Source organism: Terrapene carolina, unplaced genomic scaffold, assembly GCF_002925995.2.
Source record: "Terrapene carolina triunguis isolate 2854851 unplaced genomic scaffold, T_m_triunguis-2.0 Scaffold67, whole genome shotgun sequence".
NCBI classification, from domain to species: domain Eukaryota; kingdom Metazoa; phylum Chordata; order Testudines; family Emydidae; genus Terrapene; species Terrapene triunguis.
Genome location: NW_020664418.1, coordinates 32,334,014 through 32,355,002, shown reverse-complemented (window position 1 = coordinate 32,355,002; position 20,989 = coordinate 32,334,014). Strand labels below are relative to the sequence as shown.

Here is a 20,989-nt window from a genome sequence, read left to right as displayed (position 1 = left end):
GAAGTTTTCTGTGTATAAATCTCATATTTCAACAATTTTTATAGTCACAAAGCAGAAGTTGAAGCAAGGAATAAACAAATACTCAGCCAAGTCACTTAGTTTTTCTTTTTTTAAATTATAAATCTTTTAGCTCTGGGGATCAAGTCAACAATACCCTAGGGTAAGTTTAAAAAAAACTCAGCTCATTGGAGTACACTTGAGCTTTTTTTTTTTTTTTTCCTGAAGAGCAGTAATAAAAATCATGGTTTTGATTTCAGTTAATACTCTGTTTTTTAAACAATCGTTAGTACAAAAGACGAATGAATGTGAATCCATGTCTTAAAGTCTGGATTGGAACCACACCTTGTCTGAGAACTTGGACCCAGATCAGGTTCAACAGATCTCGTAGAGCTCTGAAAAGCTAATACAATAATAATTTGACACCTCTCCTACTGAAGCTGCAAGGCAGATCTATCCAAAATTCAGGAAACTGGATGAGAGTTGCATGTTTCGTGCCAGAGAGCAGCTTATTCTCGTAGAGACCATATGGCTGTTTGTTCAAGATGGTCATAGAAGAAACAACTCTCCACTAATTTCTCAAGCAAACATGTAACTCCCCCCTCAGACACAAACATACACACCTCTGCCTCTGCCCAACTGTCTCCTCAGCCTTGGAGCTTTGTCACTGGCTGGGCCAGCTGTAACTTGCACAGATGTACAGCAATGCATTTTTTTTTTTGGTTCAGTTTTGTTTTGTTTTTTGAGAATGGTCACTCAGCCTCTTTGTGTGTTAGGGCGGGAGAGGGAAGGGTGATAAGGACGCAACTGAGAAGTAGAGGACTAAGAACTTGTCTTTTTCTGTATGTCAGTGTCTGAATGGGCAGCAAGAGGAAATACAAACATGGGCAAGACACTAACTGAAACTTAAAGCCCAGTGATAGTTGTCCTTGCCTCAGCACCGCTGTCTAGTGGCCAGGGCCGGCTCCAGGGTTTTGGCCGCCCCAAGCAGCCAAAAAAGAAAAAAAAAGCCGCGATCGCGATCTGCGGCAGCAATTCGGCGGAAGGTCCTTCGCTCCGAGCGGGAGTGAGGGACCATCCGCCGAATTGCCGCCGAATAGCTGGACCTGCCGCCCCTCTCCGGAGTGGCCGCCCCAAGCACCTGCTTGTCAAGCTGATGCCTGGAGTCAGCCCTGCTAGTGGCTGCTCTCTATTTGTTGTGGACACACAGCTGCCATCACTAGTAATGTTGGCAGCCACCAGCAATACTATTCCTTCATCTCTGAAGCAGATGTGGCCAGTAACACACTATCTGCATCTGCCGTCATCCTAGAGTGATGGGAAGCACTGCCAATGTTTCAGCTGGTGAGGGTGCAGAATGGCAATGGAATGTGGGCTCATACACTAGGTGGGTGGAAGGTTGCGATGGCATAAGGCCCCTGGCAGCATCTGCTGCAGAACATCAGTGTCACTGGCACAAAGTTTGACATGTGGTGCCACCAGCAACCTGAGCCCGTCACAGGGACTTATCCCAAAAGCCCTCATTGACTTTCACTTTCGGCATAACCATCTTAATGTTTTTAAAATTTATTTCTGCAAGGAAATGACATAGATCAAAAGTTCAGTAGATAAATTGACTCATGGTCTTAAAAAATGAACCTGTGATTCTCTGCTTCCCCAACCTCATTTGTGTGCCTGAGGGCCAAACAGGAGTGAGGATCCAGACAAAAAGGTATTCCTGGCCCAGAGAAATGTTACTTCTGTGCATCAAAGGGAAAAGGTTTGAAAATTATCCAAAATTGCAGGCAACTCAAATGATTCCTGCTGAAAGCTGGAACAGATTTTGCAATAAAATAGAGGGTTTCCCCCATTACCTTTCAACACTCATAGTAAGCCTTGAGTTCTAAGAATGAGCACATAAATAGCCGGGAAAGGTGAGATTGTTATTTGGTCAAAATCCATTTTCACTTTGCTTTCAACTTTATATTCACCTCAACTATCCCTCCTCCCCACCTCCAACCACAGCCCTTCCTGAAATAACACTTATTAGCTCCCAGAAATACATTGTGGCTAAAATTAACATAATTCCCTATTCAACTTCTGTCATCACATTAACAGTTACGTGTGTTTAAAAAAAACAACTATGTTTCATGACTTTCCCTGTGGATTTTATTGCATCCTCATTAACTCCTCTTTGTATACACCATTACAGAGTAAATGGTTTCTGTCTGACTAAAAAGTAGTATTTTCAGTAAGTAAGCTTTGAGTGCCAGATTTTTGCACTGCATGCACCTACACAAACACATGTAATTGCAATCCTAGAGCCAGATTCTCTTCTGGTAAATCTCTGTTGAAGTCAACGGTGATACCTCAGTTTACATTAACCGAGAATCTGGCCTCTAATTTGCACATGCAATTACTATCATTACACATGGAAGTTGGGTATGTGTGCACAGAAACTGACAGTTATGCAGCAAACTGGCTACAGTATTGGTGTGAAATTGACAAGTGTTTTGCCAAACTTATTAGGGGATCAAATACAAAGGAATATAAGATCTGCAATGTACACCATCCCACTCTTATAAGGATCTCATTTGATGCACTGTAAGCTGAGTTTTGAAACATGGGTGCCGTAAAAACACTTTCCTAACCTCTCCTTAGGATATTGAAATTGACCCTTAGTTCCATAAAACTGGCATTTAAGTATAAATAGGGGGCATGTACTTGGCTGTCTGAAAAATTTCACTCAGGCTTTAATGAAATAATGTACCCGAAATGAATGTTACACCATAGTTGTGAGTATTCCCTGTAATACAAGGGACATTAAACTTATTTACCATGACAGTTCCCTTATCTGATATTTTGCATGTTGGGTGCATTGTTCCTGTTTTATACGTTTAATAAATTGTTTCACCTTCAGATCACAAATCCTGCCCTGGTAAGCAGGACTGAAAGTGGTTGTTTAGTGGCCTGTGAAATGAGTTGTTTTCAGTTCAGAATTTAGGGAACTAGCTTGCACATCCAAAAGGTCCTTCACAGTTGGCACTAATTGGCAATCTAAGTGGAAAGGACAAAGACGGATTAGACATGGAAAGTGAATCCTGTAGATAGTTTCTTCAGAACAAGGTTGAGACATGCTGGCAAAGTCAGTGGGGGAAAGCTTACAGTTGTTGGGGTTGTCAAAATGACATCCTTTCACGGAAGGAGGCTGCATAGTCCAGTCAGAGCCGGAATTTGGGTTTTATTTCTGGTTCTGCAATATACTTAATGGGTGAAATCCTGGCCATGTTGAAGTCAATAGGACTTTTGCCACTGATTTCAGTGGAGCTAGCATTTCACCTGATGTGTGTGATTTTTTGGGGCAGATCACTTTACTTCTCTGTGCCTCAGTTTCCTGATCTTTAAAAAGTTGGTGATAATGCTTACCTGTCTTTGTAAAGTGCGTTGAATTGTACGGAAAGAAAATGTGTTTTATATTCCAGTCTTTATTTTTATGAAGTTACAAAACATTTTAAAAAACCCACTAAAATGACAAAGGAAAAATATACACATTTGTGCTTGTTCAGTTCTTTCTTTTAAATAACCCCTAAAAATAAACATTAGCAGAAGTTTAAGCTGATGTTTCATAGAACGTGTATACCTGCTAAAAGGATTTGCTTGTCGTCTTGTCAAGAACGGTCTCCACTGATACACACCGTGGGCCAACTCCTGAAGTTCTGTCTCAGCTTTTACTCCAACAAAACTCTGTGAGAGTGTTGTCTGAGTAAGGACTGAGCGTAAAGTAGGGAAGAAATTCATGATTTATCTGTCTGTTTGAAACAGAACAAAAGCTTGCAAGCAAAATGAAATGAATTTAGCCCATGTACTCAAATATAACTTCTATTTAAAAATATATTTTGAGCAAGGAATCTTGGCTCATACAAGCTATATTTTGTGCCAAACAACACAACCCAAGTAAAACATAGAGGTGTTTCACTCTCAATTTGCACTTTTAAGGTCAGGAAAAAAAGGAAATCATCATCCGTTGTGTATATATAAAGGAGAGTTGTTCTAAAGTGATTATTTTGTAAGTGTTATACATGCTTCCAAACAATATTTTAAAACATTCCCTCTGTAATCCCTAATTGTAGAAAAATAGCATGTTCCCTGTGTCAAGAAAATGCTATCTCAGGATATGCAGTCTATTAAAATGTTTGACTAATTTGACATCCCAACTCAAATGTTGAATAGTTTTAACCTTGTGTTTCAGTGCTATAGGACTTATTGTTCCATGTGGCTATTGTTGGACAAAGATGATAGCTTGTATTTAACAGTTGTTCAGGGTTCAGTTCATTAAAAAATTCCTTACGAGACTGGTGTGTAATTTTCCCATTAAAAGTTTATGTGAAGGGCTGTAACAAGCATCTGATATAAAAACCCAATTGTCATGCAGATCACCACGGGGACATGATGTGTGGGCTGGGCTTGGACGCTTAGTATTCAGAAGTGCTCCCAAAAACTGAACCCACAGCAGGAAGAAGAAAATTCTTTGGGGGCCCTGTGAAGACTAGTCATAGGGGTCAAAGCTTCAATTTGCTATCTGGCCTGATTTCTTACAGCACAAACTAAATGGTAACACAGAAAGGGAATGCCCTGTTAAACACTACACAAGTCCTTTGTCTTAACAGTCAGGGTTTCCTTCTTCCTCCAATTATGTTTTTGCATGAGTGACCCCTATTTTGGATTATGCATCTCTTGGGAACGTATTAGGAAAATGTAGCTCTTTTCACTGGAGGAAAGTCCACGGAGAGCAGGATACTTTTCCCCCTGAATTTTGCTCTCTCTGCTTCATAGAATGAGCTAATGTTGGAGGGTTTTTTATTTTTAATAAAAAAATTGCACTAATATTTCATTTGGTGAAGTGATGTTTGTTGGTTTGTTTTTATTGAATACATTGAAAATAAGCCTTGCAAATGCAAGTTTCAGCCAGGATTGAAAATCATTTAATTTAATTTCTAATAAAGTTTATTCTGTTCTTTAACAGACATCGATGAGTGTGAAACAGCTGGAATATGCATGAATGGGCGCTGTGTGAACACTGATGGCTCTTTCAGATGTGACTGCTTCCCAGGTCTTGTAGTGGGACTAGATGGACGTGTGTGCGTTGGTAAGACAAACTCATTGTAAGACAAGTCACAATTAACTAACTAAGTTAAAGCATTAAAATTGCAATGATGGACAGACACACCATGGGTTAGCTCATAGCACCTACCACATGACACTGGATTGGTAGGTGCTCCCAAACTAATGAATGTCTTTATTTGTGAGGCTCACTATAATTGTTCACTTTTCTCTATTTTCTTTTTCCTTTCTTTCCTTTTCGAAAAATTTCTCAGGCAAGCTTCTTAGCTGATGTAAATCAGCATAACTCTATTAAAGTCAATGGAGCAATATCAATTTACATCAGCTGAAAATCTGGCCACTCTATTTTAAAACAGATGCATAAAATGGTACATAAGAACAAGTACCTCCCATTAGCACATCACTGCTTTCCTTTAGACAAGAGAGAAATTCTCACAATATTCTCTGGGATAGTCTTTAGTTTTGTCATTAACATTATAAATAAATGTTATTCTTGATGATATTCTTTAGTTTTGTCATTAACATTATAGATAAAATTTTCCCATGAAGTAAATTTCTTCTATGTTAACATATCATTTTTTTTAAGGTGGAACATGAGAACTTTTCCAGTGTCTAGAGATCTTTCTCTTTGCATACCCAAGAAAAATTGCCACCCATTTTAAAATAATTTGTAGTCTTGTAGATTGAAAAAAAAAAAATCATGACCATCTATAGGCCCCGCTCCTGCAAACACAGAAATGCTTAACTTTATGCACAGAAGTAGCCTGGTTAACTTCTTGTTTGTTAGTGTTTCAAGAGTCAGGGCCAGAGGTCCTATGTCCCATCTGCTTACCCCCGTTTTTTTGTTTACTACTACAAATTATGCGAACTTCCAAATGTCTAGCCCTTTTTTTGACCTACGAGTTATCAAGTTAAAACACAAGCGTCCATGTTTTTGCTTTTGTGTATATTCTGTGTCTCTAAGGAAAAACAATGAAGTGGCTGCAGTGTGGCTGCAGATTCTCACTTTGTTTTGGAGATAGCTTGTGGGCCATTTGGAAGTTAGGCTGCAGAATGGAGTTGCTTAGCTCAGCATTTCTGTCCTGACCCTTCTATTGCTCAAAATACAAACTCGCTGGGCTTAATCCCTGGTATTTCACAAGTGATGAATTTGGGCCCAACGGTGCTGGAACAACGTGTATAGTGGGGGCGCTGAGAGCCATTGAACCAAACTGTAAACCTTGTATATAATGGAAACCACTTCAAGTCAGGGGGTGCAGGAGCACCCCTAATTCCAGCACGTATGTTTGGGCCTGTATGAATCAGGAACAAATAATACATTTGGATAGAAACAGAAGGAAAACAATTTGATGTAAAGTGAAATCCACCCTCAAAATCCGAGAATAAAGTGGAATATTCAAAAATAACATTGTTTATGTATTTTTTTCCCTTCAAAAATGGTGTGACACCTCAGAGTGTTGGTATGTGCTAATCCTCATTTTTGGAATCCTGACGTGGGTCAATGTTATGAAAAGTGAATGCCCCTATCACATGACTGACTCCCAAGATTACCGTTAGGTCTTGAAGCCACTCTATATTCAATATTTATATTTATATTTATATTACTACAGTGGTTGCCAGTTTAAAATTGCAATGACCATGCCATTAAATCATGATAATAATAATACAGGTATACCTACACATATACATTCTTCACATGGAAGTTGCAAGCTTTCATTAATAAATATTTTGAGATGAAAGGTCCCAGAGTAATGTAAAATTATCTCTGTTTAATAGCCTGGCCAAATTGTTCAGTTTTCAAAAGCTGATTTTTTTGACAGGCTATCTTTATAAGGGCTCAACTCAGTAAGCTTAATTTAGCATGCAGTAGCTATGGAGAATTGATTTTCCTCAGGATTTTCAACCCCTGTCAGGCTTACAGTGTGAGGAAGCAGAATTCTTTGCACTGAGTTGAGTGCTAAGTGATGAGAGAGGTTATATTTGAGTGAGATCTACTGAGAAAATGATTAGTAAAAATTATATTTGACAGCTATTTCACAGTGTTTGAAATCTGGTTCTAAAGGTGTGACTGAATATATTTTGATTTATGGCATTATTCTTGTGGCTATGCTAGATCCCTGATGGATTATGTTTCTCATTTAGATACACATATGCGAAGCACATGCTATGGTGAATACAAGAGAGGTCAATGTGTTAAACCATTATTTGGCGCTGTTACTAAATCGGAATGTTGTTGTGCCAGCACTGACTATGCCTTTGGAGAACCTTGTCAGCCATGTCCTGCTCAAAATTCAGGTACAGTATGTTTAAGAAGTACGAAATTTGACCTAAACTTTTCATTGATAATTAATTTTTACAAAGGTCTCAATTCTGACAGTAAAAGTCACATACATCGATCCTGTCATTCATAAATCCCAAATCTGGAGAAGTGTAACCTTAGGTGCATGACACACACATCGCTGTGTCTTGGAACGTCTGCTACCGTGCATGTATGAAGCGTACAGGGGTGAATATTTTTTTAAGAGGCATAAATGAACACCAAGAATCTGGCCCATGATCACTGCAAGCATTATGCCAGATTTTCAAGCAACGGCCTCCATTGTTGTCAACGTGAATAACTGGACACAGTTTTGACCTCAAAATTATTTGTAGGCACATTTTAGGTAATTGAGGGTGTCTGAATAGTTAATTGCACCTTCCGTTCAAGTGTCTGGATATCTAAATGACCTAAATTGTGTCCACAAATAACTGTGGGATCAATCAAAAACATGTCTTCCAATTGTGGATGCAAAAAGGGGAGCCAGTTAAGGATACTTGAGCCTCTCACCTGAAACTCCCAAAAACAATACTGTTCACTTCTTTGGACCATAACTACACTCCGGCAAGCTTGCAATCCTAGTCATTTTCCCTGTGCAGGCGCTGCTGCTAGAAAAGCACTTTTTGCAGGAACAGTGTGCTGACACGGTCCCGGGACAGAAGCCAATAAAGACAACAGGGCTCCACGGGGGTCCTTGTGCTGAGCCAGTTGCAGAATCAGGGCCATAGTTAATCTATTGGTTCTCTTCGCTGTCTACAAAGTTGTTGTATTCAAGCGAAATGTGCCATAATATGGGTAGCACAGAAGGATCTCAAGATAATCTGGTATCTACTTTGTAGGTGAAGATAGTTCAAGATTTTTTTGATCTTAGTTTTAATGGGCAACCTTATGTAAAGGGACAGGGAGATGTAACCAGTTGGAACAAATTAGCCTAGTTTAGTTGACGTGTGCTCTTCAAAGAGACCTTGCTGTTCACCATTTGACAATAAGCCACATTAGTTAGAATAGCAACAAAACACCGGAATGTTATCAGAGCAGGAAAGAGCCTTTCCATCAGCGCCTGTTGATACCAGGGCTCCCTTCTTATTGCACAGTACAGTTAAACTGTTTTGAAAATGTAGGGCCCAATGCCATTGACTTCTGTTTTATATTTGAATTAATTTAACAGAACATTTACACATGTGGAAGTTATTTCTTCTGGGCTCTTTTGCCCTCCTCTTCTATTGTTAAAGATGCCAACTCATGAAGGGTAAAATATAGGACATGTTCAGCTTTCGAGGCAGAAGGGAGGAGAGAATTTTTCAGAAATAAGTTATTGTTTCAGGAACCGAAGAACTTCCTCAAAGGAAGGAGTTTGTCTCTTGCTGCTCAGAAACTCCTCCCACACTAACCTTACAGCTCTGTTCTAAATGTATCCTGCCCCTGTTCTAAATGTAGCCACGTGCTGACTCCAATGTGTATTAGATTCTTTTCATCGTATGTGAAAGTGGTTATGTGATTCAAGGCAGTGAAAGCAATCTATTTTAAATTTCTGTGTGTAAGATTACTTCAGGCCTAATCTTGACATGGAAGTTTTGCCAGAACAAGGAGTTCAGCAGAGTCCCTTTGCAAGATCTTTAACCCAGCATATCTTTGTTTCAATTTCTTTGGGATCAGGGAGCAAACACTTGATCCAAGTTATTGGCAGTTTTCATGAGTTAGAGCATCTGTTAAACGTAGGTCTTTGGTACACAAATTAAATTGCTCGTTATGATGACAGTGGAAGACATTTTGCATGTGGCAGTACTGAAAAGAGAGAGAGACAGAGAGAGACCACTAGGTATATAGGGATGGCTATTACCTAAATTAACAGCAATGTAATTATCTGGGCAGTTAGCAAAATACATATGCGGTGGAAGGTGCGGACTTGTATCTTGTAGTGGTATTTAGTCTGGTTATGGCTGTGCAATGCTGTCTGAGCATTGTGAGCTCATCAGAAGAATTTAGGCATGCACAGAAACTTGTGAGACTCCTTGTAAAAATGAGTTCCTGTGAGTGCCTGAAAACTTTCCTGCTTGTCCACCTTACAGTTAAGCACATATCATTTTGCCTGGATTCATCACAAAATACACACGTGTGGCTAATTTGCATGTGCACTGGGTGTATTTTTGCTAAAATAGCCTAAAGTCGATGAGCTTTAGAGCCAGGTGATGGTAATGAGATTTTTAGAGTGATGGCAAGGTGCTTTGTTGCAATGGGATAATAAATCTGCTTGTAGACGACCTTGCAAACAGTTAGCTAAAAAGAAACAAAATAAATATCTATTTTTAATATTTTTCAGCTGAGTACCAGGCTCTATGCAGCAGTGGACCAGGCCTGGATTTAGAAGGAAGAGGTAAGAGCACATAACAGTATCACTTGAAATTTAGAACAGGGTAAAAGAGTCAATGTGATGAGTTACTGTACACTGTAGGGAAGTAGTGAGAGGAACGGTCTCTGAATGGTTTGCAGCATGTTCAAAGAAATAAGCCTAGGTTTAAACCCCTGGAACGCATCATTTCACTCTAATGGGTGCTCAAGCACATACGCTCATCAGGCTTACGTGGGAACGCTCTTTGGGAGTGGCAGATTTGTAAACCATGTATTTTTACTGCAGCATTATACATTTCATTATCTAGAGAACCCCAGCCTGCAGCCACACAGAACAGCAAGCCACAGTGTGCATTTAGCTTACTGGATACTTTAACATACCCATCCCCTGGAATGGTGCTGGGAGGCCTGATAAATCACCCATTTGACCTTAAATGCAGGGCAGATGTTTGTAAATTGCCTCACAAATAACTGCCTTGTGATGGATTGCTCGTCATTTTCAGCACCATAGCTGTAGCAGGGAAGAGACCAACTGTGAAGAGAGGGAAAAAAGGGAACCATCAAAGAGGAAAATACTCTGTGCTGTTGATTCTCTCTTTATCCAATGATCCCTCAGCCTCCCAATTTACCCTATATTGAGAAACTGGTACATGGCACATTCTGCAGTGGGATCAGGAGCAATGTGTGCTCAGCTGTGCATAATGCAATGACTTCATTTTAACAGTATTATGGTCCTCCTGCAGGATTGGTCAGAGATTAGCAGGTTCTTGTGGTTCCCTTTAAAGCCTTGTCATCTTAGAGCCAGTTCCTGCAAAGCCTTACTCTGCAAACAGTGCTCATGACTGGCGTCAGTGGGACTGTGCTGCATAGAAAGCAGGCAGTGTTCAGGAATAAGGGCCACAGAGCACTACCCTACAAGTGTAATGAAGTGGGCTATGCAGTGATTCCTTAACACTCTGTATTTTCACATGGGAGAACCCTGGTTTAAGTGATTTCAATCTCCAGCTCCTGTTATCTCTGCAGGACTTCAAACACCTGTGGGTTAATGGTGGAGGTTAGTTGCCATGAAGGTGGGGGTCTTCATTCTTGGGAGGGTGACTTTCTTTATGGGAGTTCTTAATTAGAAAGGCATCTTTGTGAAAACGTGGGAACTCAATGTTCTTGATATTGAAAAATATGACTTTTTCTAGTTTAGTGAATGTGATAGTCCAAAGGAAATCATGAACTTTGTTGTGTTTGTTCAGATATTAACGAATGTGCACTGAATCCTGATATCTGCCCAAATGGAATCTGTGAGAATCTGCGTGGAACATATAAATGCATATGTAATTCTGGGTATGAAGTGGATGCAAGCGGGAAAAACTGCATTGGTATGAAATTTCCCTTTTTCCCTATCAAACCTTGATGCTTGACTCCCTCCGCCCAAGTGTTCCATTGATCCTTCCCATCTGCTCCACTGATATTGTCTGATTTTCCTCTGATCCTTCTACCTTCCTTTCTGCGCTCTCCAATGCTCTTCCTGTCCTCCAGCATGCTGTGTCCAACTTCAGTGTCCACCCCTACTTATTGCCTCTCTTCTGTCCTACCCAACTCTGACCTTCCCAGCCACTCCTCCAAGCCCACCCAGTTACTGCACCACTATGTTTCCATGCTTCATCACAACTCTTCCCCCATTCCTCTGTAGTCTTTCCCCTGGCCCTCTCCATCTACTTTCCTGGCCTGCTTTTAAGCTTCTGAGACTTTCTACTTTACTTCCCAAATCTCCCTGCCCCTTGTAACACTTCTGCCGTTCCCAGCTGTTGCTTTGGCTCTCTGTTTTTCTACAGCCTTCCCAGCTTCTCTCAACACTTTTTGAGGTCTCTCTGACACGTCCAGTTCTGCCTAACTGCTCTTTGGGCCTTACTGATGTTCACCTATCCTTTATGGGCCCGTGCCACCTTCTTGCAGCTTCTCTCAAATGACCAAACTCATGCAAAGATCCCCTACGGAGTCTTGAGCTTTGGCTTCCCAAAGATCAGGTCCGCACTAGCATTTTTATTCAAATTTCCCTCCCGTGCAGCTAGTGTAGACTAGTCTCTTTCCCTACAGTATCTAACCCAGCCCAGAACAGGTCTAGAAAACATGGGGGTTTAAATGCCAGTGGTCTACCAGCAGCCAATCTAAACGAGTGCTCTCACCATTTCTACAGTCAGTGGAGCAACTCCAGCAGTAGTATGAAGGGTGAGAAATTTTGAAGAAAATTTCTAGTGTAGACGAGACCAAAGGGTGATTTTCAGCATTATGACTGTGCCAAATAGATAAATCTTTTATAAAAAGAGGAAATGGCAAAACTTCTCTTGGTTGAATATTCATTAAAATAATAGAGCACTGGGAAGGGGAGGGAGGAAGGAAAGGGATCCAGAAAAATATAAACAAGTTTTTCAAATTTTCCCAATTTTAAAAAGAATAAAATAAAATAAACAGGAAAGAATGAAATTTTCTCTAGTTGTTACCCAGGTAGTTAAAATTAATACATCTGTTATTGTTACTCTTATTTTCATGGCAGATCCTCAGTAGATAAGAAATAAAGTACAGTAATTGTAAAATAAAAGGATATATCATCTTAATTTTTTACTTTCTGGTATGACTGTAGTTGTTTGTACTGGGCATTATTTTTATTTTAAATAATTTCAAGGGCCATTCCTGTAAGTGTAAACTATTAAAGATCTCCAAAATGCTGCTCTTTCAGTGGCTTTGCAAAACAATGCAAGGCATCTCTCTCTCTCTCTTCCCCCACCCCCCACCTCACACACATACAGGAAGATCAGTCCTAATGAAATGTGGCTGTTTGGAAAGGGAATTATTTCATGGCCTCTTGTCAAGGCATGTTTTTTTTTCTCATAATGTTTCTAATTTTCATTGCAGACATTGATGAATGTGCATTGAACACGCTGCTGTGTGACAATGGACAATGCAGAAATACCCCTGGAAGCTTCACCTGCACCTGTCCCAAAGGATTTATATACAAGCCTGATCTAAAAACATGTGAAGGTAATTGATAACAGCCCATTACATTCTAGCTATATTAATTGCAGTTTAAAGCATTTTACCATATTACTGGAGTTCTTAGCCAGCAGTTGATATGATTTCCAGTTAAGGCAGAATAGAATAGTTATATGTTCTATTAATGGATAGAAGCTAGTCAGTGTAAATTCAATCCATGAAAGCTTAAAATCGAATAAAATCTCCAATGCAAACTAGAGCTGTATTAATAACCTACTGAGAACAGCATGGAGATTGCCACTATTATACCTTTGACTGAATATTAAAAAAATAAAAAAAAAATAAGCTATTTGTATTCCCGAGACAGTTTCAGGGGTAAGGTTTTAACTTCTGCTGTACAGACACATGTCAGATTTACATAACAAAGCTTCTTGCCCTATTTATTTATTTAGTATAGGCGATGCAGGTAGTGCCGACAGTGAAGATTTTTATTATTTACCATGTAATAATGTTGAAAATGTGCCCGGTATATTTGAAACACCAAGAGGGAGGCAGTGTCTGGCCTGAAGAGTGTGCAGTCTATAAAGAGAAAGGGAAATGATGGGTGGGGGACAAGAATGCAACATATGAGGGTTAGACAACGTGATGGTAAAAACACCTGTGACTGGTCTAAGTCAGCACTGCCCCCATCCCTACCACCAGCGGAACTGCACAAATGCTTGTGACAATAGTGGAGAAAGTGCTAGTGTTGATGAGACCCAAGTATTTTAGAATAGGCTGTATAAGTCCAACTGAGCCAGGTGGGTCCTAGTTTCAAATCCAGTTTGAGCCACAGGCTTAACATGTGGCCAAATCACTTGACCCAACTCAGTCAGTACAGTTGTAAAACTGGGCAGTTCGACCTCACTGAAAAAAACAGATGCAGCAGCTGAGTTGAGCTTTCCTGTCAATGTAATGAGTTAGCACATTTTTTGGTCATGTATTCCATCACTCTTCCAGGAAGAGCACCATAGCTGGAAACCAAAATAGCAGGAGAATTTCCTATCGAGTAGGAAGATTCTTTCTGTTTTAGCTAGATTGAAGGAGGCCTTCTGAAGTCTTACTGGCAGCAATAGGCACTAATGTGAGTGTGTTTCTCTTCTAGATATTAATGAGTGTGAGTCTAATCCCTGTGTTAATGGAATATGCAAAAATACACTTGGCTCTTTTGCTTGTGAATGTAGCCCTGAAAGTACTTTGGATACAACAAGAACCATCTGCATAGGTATTTATTCATCAAAGATTACATGTTCATTAGTTGAAAATGTCCGGTGACATACAAATATTGTACACCAAATCCAGAAAGCATTTAAAAATAACTTGGATAAATATGTTTAGGGGAAAATGTTACAGAAAAAATGTTAAGAAAGTATTTGTTTTCACCATTATCTTGGGTACATGACTCTAGCTATTGGGAACACAATGTGCTTTTATATCAGATTTGAGAGAGAGGTGATAGATTTTGTGCATAGTATACAGATGCACAGGGCCAGCTCCTCAAAACTATACATGCCCATTTGGGTGCTTCTACAAGGGAGGCTACCAAATGGGCACAGATTATAATTTGAGGAAGGGCTAGTTTGTGATTTGAGGTGGAGCAAGAGATGCTGTGCAGGCTGTCACCCCCCAGGAGTAACAAGACACTGTGACTTGGAGATACTCCCCTGAGTCACATTTCCTCCCCTGCTTCCTCCTTGCTTCTGGGAGTCAATAATTTACTGTTGACACATATCAGCAGTAAATTACTAAGCCCAACTCCTGTGCTGGCTCACCTTCTCTGGCCAGTGAGCAGGGAGGTGGAGACCCACCCTCCATTAAGTCCTCGCTTATTCTTTGCCAATCCCTGCCCACCTGCTCGGAGAAGGCAGGACACTAGCTCAGCTTACTCTCATGCACCCAGTCCCAAGGATCAACTAGGAGCGTAAGTGGAGTTTGTTCTCCCTCTTACTGTTCTTCATGGATATATAATCTGAGTCACAGTAAATATAGTGCTCCAGATCCTGAATGGTGCCACTGGGATCAATAGGTATAAAGTCAGGGGAAGTTGTAGGTGTTCAGTACTGAGTCAGGTTTCAGGATGTGGCTCAGTAGAGGGAAGTGTACAATAAGAACATTTTTAATATATTCCATTCTAATATTGTCAGTTATAAGTTTTGCATGCTGAAATGCAAGTATATTAGCAAATATATTAACCGTTTTATATGTGTGTGTGTGTTGTGTATTTATGTGAATATATGTAATGCTAAGTACTCTGTATGGCAGTGTCTTGTGTTTTTTCCAACAGAAACTATTAAAGGCACCTGTTGGCAGACTATTGTGAATGGAAGATGTGAAATAAATATTAATGGGGCAACTCTCAAGTCCCAGTGCTGTTCCTCGCTAGGTGCTGCGTGGGGTAGCCCATGTACACCCTGTGAACGAGGTAAGATCATTGGTTTATTCCAGGGGTGGGCAAACTTTTTGGCCCGAGGGCCACATCTGGGTATGGAAATTGTATGGCGGGCCATGAATGCTCACAAAATTGGAGGTTGGGGTGTGGGGGGGGGGTGAGGGCTCTGGCTGGGGATGAGGGGTTGGGGGTGTGCAGGAGGGTGCTCTGGGCTGGAACGGAGGGGTTTGGAGGGCGGGAGGGGGATCAGGGGTACAGGCTCCGGGCGGCGCTTACCTCAAGCAGCTCCCAGAAGCAGTGGCATGTCCCCCCTCCGGCTCCCACATGGGGGCGTGACCAGGCAGCTCTGCGTGATGCCCCGTCTACAGGCGCTGTCCCTGCAGCTCCCATTGGCCACATTTCCCGGCCAATGGGAGCTGCGGGGCGGTGCTTGGGTGGGGGCAGCTGGCTGCCCCTCCCCATAGGAGCTGGAGGGGGGACATGCCACTGCTTCCAGGAGCCACGCGGAGCGAGACAAGCCCCCAACGTTGTTCCCCGGCTGGAGCGTCGGAGCAGGGCAAGCCCCGAACTCCACTCTCCGGCGGGAGCTCGAGGGCCGCATTAAAACAACTGGAGGGCTGGATGCGGCCCCCAGGCTGTAGTTTGCCCACCTCTGGTTTATTCTAACAGTTCCCCTATTCCTATTTAACAACTGTGATAAGAGTCATATTAATGGTTCTGCTTCCTCCTCTCCTCTTACATTTTCATGTATAAAGCTACTGAAATGCATGAATACCCTAGTATTTCAGTCAGATGGGCTTGGTATAACAGGTTTAAGCCTACAAAAAAGACAAGCGGTTGGGATTTCCAAAACTATTTGGCACCTAATTTACACTTTTAATGACTAAAACAGAGGCCAGTGACCATTTGTGTACCTATGGCACATTAAAAAGGTGTAGTAGACATGGTCTTAATTTCTAGATACGTAGGGCCAGCTCTGCACAAATGTTACACATTGTGGGTGTGGCCAGTAGGGCAAGGAGGTCAGTTGGCATTGGCTGGGACCTACAGAGCTACTTCTGTGCCTTGCCTGCCCTATTAAGAGATGGTATAAAGTTGTAGGTGTACAACGACAGGCACGTATAGCAATTAGGCACACCAATGCTCAGTATTTCTGAAAATTTCAGCCAGCTCTGTTTAGAGTCAGGCCAACAACACTTCCATAGCAGCCAGGCGTAGGTTGGTAAAATTTGCATTACAAAATAATGTTGCTCACCCTTTTCCCACCCAGCATGGAAAAGAGCCAGTGTAATGCTTGAGGGTCACCAGTTGGTCATACAATGTCCTGAACTTGGAGCTTTAGGTTAATATATTGTGCAATTAGATTTGAAGGACTGGACCACACCTACATTCTGTGATACTTCATATTGCTGTACTATAGTTTGTCTTAATTAGTGATATAGGGACCCTGCCAAGGCAGCATTAGATGGATGGCTCCAGAGCTCCCATTGAAAGGTTAGCAGACATATGGACCTTAGTGTAGTAATGGAGGTTTTAGCCCCTGTTGTAACAAACCCTGGTTTACTTAATAACACAGTGAATCCTACATCTGAGGAAAGATGGGTTGAGATCCTTGTCTATTTGCTTGATAATCAGATCTAAGTGTTCAGTGGAAATACTCTGATGCAGGGAAAGGTGGATAACCCAGACATTTAAAGAGGATCCTGCTCTCTAAGGCTGAAACGTGCGTACTGTTGAAGTCTCTGCATTAAATTCATCCATCAAACTTCACTGGAAACTCTTACCCCAGTGGTAAATGTGGCCCTAGGAGCTCAATGACTATAATGTATTATGACTTCTGTTGGGTAACATTTTAATGTATTTAATTGCTGTGAATGAAGCTGGAGTCATTTAACTCCACCTTTAGTTTAGTTTGGTTAGTGAGGAAAGGGTCCATTCCATTGTTAACGTAGCTATCCTATTCTGTGACTTTATTATCTCAGAAATTACTTTCCGGATGCCCATATTTTTCATAGGAAGAAATGTTATTGTTTTGGGTCTTCTTTTTTGTTAATAAAGTAAATCATAGCAGCAAGCTCTGTACTCTGAAAGTTCATGTTTGTTTGTTTGTTTGTTTATTTATTTACAGACCCAATCTGTTCAAAAGGATATTCAAGAATAAGGGGAACATTATGTGAAGGTATTTACTGTTACTTTCAAACATAAATCATGTTTTGAATGATGAAATGCTGGTGTTTAGGTTTAATGTTTGCTATGGAAGAACAGAGCTAAATTCATCCTTGATGTTACTCTATTGGCCTCATTAGTTTTACACCTGGGGTTAATATGGTCTCACTGGGTGATAAATGACAATGACATAGACTGATGCTACTCACTCAGAATGCACATCTTTGCAAATATAAGCTAAAGTGGTCTATGGAGATGGGTTCTGTCTTTTCTAATATTGTTTCTGATTGTGGAGTAAAATACTGGGTCAAAATAAAATGCATCCTGTGTCGTAATAACAATTAGAGAAGTGTAGCATTATGATATAACAATAGGATTTTACCATTAAAACACTCGATAAGTGTATACAAATAAAATAGAACTGTAAAAAGGAGTTTAAAATAAAATTTAAATAATTTATTTTTCTTTTTTAATAATTTCTAGCTTTAGATTTCAGTCATTCTCTTGTTATATAAGAAATCTGTCTCAGGCCACGGTAAAACATTAATTCAAGAAAAGGTTGGTTTTTAAAACTTTTTTTTTTTTTTTGCAGTGTGTGAGATCATCACATATTGTGCAGTGAAAATGTAAAGCCCCAACGCCCTTTTCCCTCCTTATTATGGATTAATTTGAACCCCAGCCAAAGAACTGTACTGTATATTTCCCTACCATGCACAAGCTCAGAGAGTCTCAAATTGTAGCAGGTCATCATGACTGACACAATCTGACATGACACTGCAGTTAAAATATTTTAAAAACAAATTATTCCCATATGTGGCTTCTAGAAAGAAGCACTTTTTTGACAAATGAACAAACTAAACACAACCAAAAAATCAAATAAGTAGAACACCCCCACATGTATCCTGCGCTTTCCAAGTGGTGACTGAATACCTTGGCACTTCTATACCCCAGGCCCACTGTATAGAACTTCTCTGACCTCAGCAATACTTTCTGGAGTGTGTAAGTGAAAGAAGGTGGGGGGGAAGTGGCCCCACCTATCTCTATTCACGAGGAAACACTTAGAACATTTTCAACACTGCTGGGATGGAAAATTTATTAATCCAAGATGTGAACACCGTGCTTTCAGCATTTATTTTACCAGCACTTTAGTTTACAACTGTTACATGCTTTAATCCTTATCATTCCAGTGTGCCAAAATAGCCCAAACTTTCTCACACTAGTTACCCTGGTTCCTAACGTATTAAAGTAGCGTTTGGCTTCCACCAACATAAGGACTGTTCAAATCAGAGGATGCAGGGAAAATATTTGCCGAGGAAATGTATTTGGGGGGGAGGGGCCAAATGGTAATAGTGGCTTCCCAAGGTGATATTCGCTCCTCCCCACGCACGGTTTGTGTAAAATGGGTTTTGTGCAGGGAAATAAGTTGAGGCGAGTGGGATGGAATTAACAACATGCCTCCAACCCACAGACAAACCCTGAAGCTGAAAGTGTCCACAGGTCATCTGCCACTTTGGGCAATGAAGTCTGTTCCATTTGTTTCACATAATCATGGATCCAATGGTCTTACTTCCCAGCCATCATGGAGCTGTCACATACCCCTCTGGAGTGTGCAAGAAATGCAAAGGTCCCCTAGTGGCAGCTCTGGCCACACTGCCCTCCCCCACCAGCTCAAGAGTCTTGCGTAGGCTGTTTCCCTACTATGAATTTCACCCTATAAGCCTAATAAATCCAGTATTGCCAACCCCAAAAATTAACACCCCAAAAATCATGTGATTCACCAAAAATCAGAAGATTTTTTTAAAAAGAAAGATGATGTATTATGGGTCTGTCTGTCTTTTGATTGTTGAATTCACTCTGCCCTCCCCCAACATGTGTGACAGGTTAGTGTTGCCACTGTTCCCAAATGTATTAAGGTGATTTTGGCCCTTGGTGCAGGAGCTCTCACCTCCATGTCTGCCTGACCCCTGGCTCACAGGAGGGGAAGAGATAATAGAACCCCCTGCGCTGCTGGACTCCTTCGGCTTCCTCCTTCCCTCCCTCCAGTGAGAATGGTGTTGGCTGCCTGAGGGGATGGGCGGAAAGCTCTGCCTGAAGCAGCTCCATGAGGGGTTCTTTCCCAGGAGGAGGTAATGGAGAAGGCAGCCAGTCAGTGGAGTTTTACCTCAGAAATTGATATTCATAAGTGTTCTGGAGCCCTGTCAAAGCCAGCCTGGCTCCAGCGTAGGCCAGACTCACCTCATTCATGAAGATATTGCAAGAGTCGGCAATGCTACAAATCTGAGTGACCAATTTCCTGGCTTCGCTCTCTGACTGCACAATACAACTACAGGTTGTAAGAGCCTTTCCATTCTAACCTCCTGTGTTTGCTCCCTCCTAACTTGTTTAAATTTCTGATGCTTCATCTCAGCCTCTAATTTAATTTCCAAGACAATTTTCAACAAAAATGGTCAAGCTGTTTTTGTGTGAAATATGGTATGTTCCACAGAAGGAGGAGGTGGAAGGACATTACACGCCATTTATTTATATTCAGGCCATCCTAGTTCAGCAGGCTGAATTATGTTTTACACCTCATCATACAAAATAGTACAGCGTTTACATCTTAAAAAATACAATTCAGATGCTTATACACAATCAAGTTAAATTCCATGCTCACCAGGCATAGGTTCAGGAACTTAATGTTACAAGTGGTTGAAAAGGCTATCGTGCCAGATTTTTTTAAAGTATATAGGTGCCTAAAGATGCCAATAGGTTTCTAGCGGGATTTCCAAAAGTTCCTAAACATTTGCATAATTTTGTTTTGATGGGAGTTAGACACCTAGATACTTCTGAAAATTCCACTAGATGACTGACTGCATCTTTAGGAACCTGAATACTTTTAAAAATCTGTCTCATAATGAACATGCAGTAGGACAGCTTTTTTCAGTGACCTAATTTTGTTTTATTTATGAACCTGATTTCAATAGACATATCAAAGGTGCAATTGACAACACTTTTTTAATATATTTTAATCAGTGGCAGGGGGCTGTAATTAATTAGTTCGGTCTGATTTGCATAGGAAATCCCAAGAGTTTGGAATTTTGCCAGACTTTGCAGATTGATACATAGTCAGTCCTAAAATGGGAGTGTTAAAATGTTATATTTTTCTAATTGGGTATGTTTGTTGCATTGATTTTCATTTTTATAATTTTGTCTGGAAATAGATGTAAATGAATGCGAAGTGTTTCCTGGGGTTTGTCCGAATGGTCAGTGCGTCAATACCTTGGGTTCCTTTTTTTGCCAGTGTTCCAGTGGAATGGTTTTAGATGCCTCTGGACGGACATGTCTTGGTAGGTATTAAGCTATTTTACAGGGTTTTTTTTCATGTTTGGGGAGGAGGAAACCCAAATCTCAGTATGTCAAACAAAGATTTGCATTCCATACTTTCTTGTAAATAGGGGAATAGATTTTATTCATAATCATTTTAAAATGGGATCAGTAATGGTGTACAGAGCCATTCAACTCCAGGTTGCCAGTTGGAACTTGGACTAGGTAGCATAGTTAGTGACCAAAACTCATCTGATGGGGGGTCAGAAACTTATGTGGTCCATTTCCCACAGGGCAGGTGTCAATGTTATAACACCGCCAGCAAATTTGGCCATGTTTGGCAACCT

The 20,989-nt window shown here is 40.7% G+C and overlaps 1 protein-coding gene across 2 annotated transcripts in view; it reads left to right on the top strand.

Annotated features, from left to right (window-relative positions):
- The window catches only part of FBN1 (fibrillin 1), a 216,332-nt gene that overhangs the window by 112,550 nt on the left and 82,793 nt on the right, over positions 1-20,989 (top strand). For both annotated transcript variants that reach the window (XM_024200606.3, XM_024200598.3), the window contains exons 16-24: positions 5,000-5,122; positions 7,240-7,392; positions 9,735-9,788; positions 11,008-11,133; positions 12,668-12,793; positions 13,890-14,009; positions 15,069-15,206; positions 17,302-17,352; positions 20,540-20,665. In XM_024200606.3, coding sequence (XP_024056374.1) covers positions 5,000-5,122; positions 7,240-7,392; positions 9,735-9,788; positions 11,008-11,133; positions 12,668-12,793; positions 13,890-14,009; positions 15,069-15,206; positions 17,302-17,352; positions 20,540-20,665 — 1,017 coding nt within the window. The remainder of the gene's footprint in view (positions 1-4,999; positions 5,123-7,239; positions 7,393-9,734; positions 9,789-11,007; positions 11,134-12,667; positions 12,794-13,889; positions 14,010-15,068; positions 15,207-17,301; positions 17,353-20,539; positions 20,666-20,989) is intronic.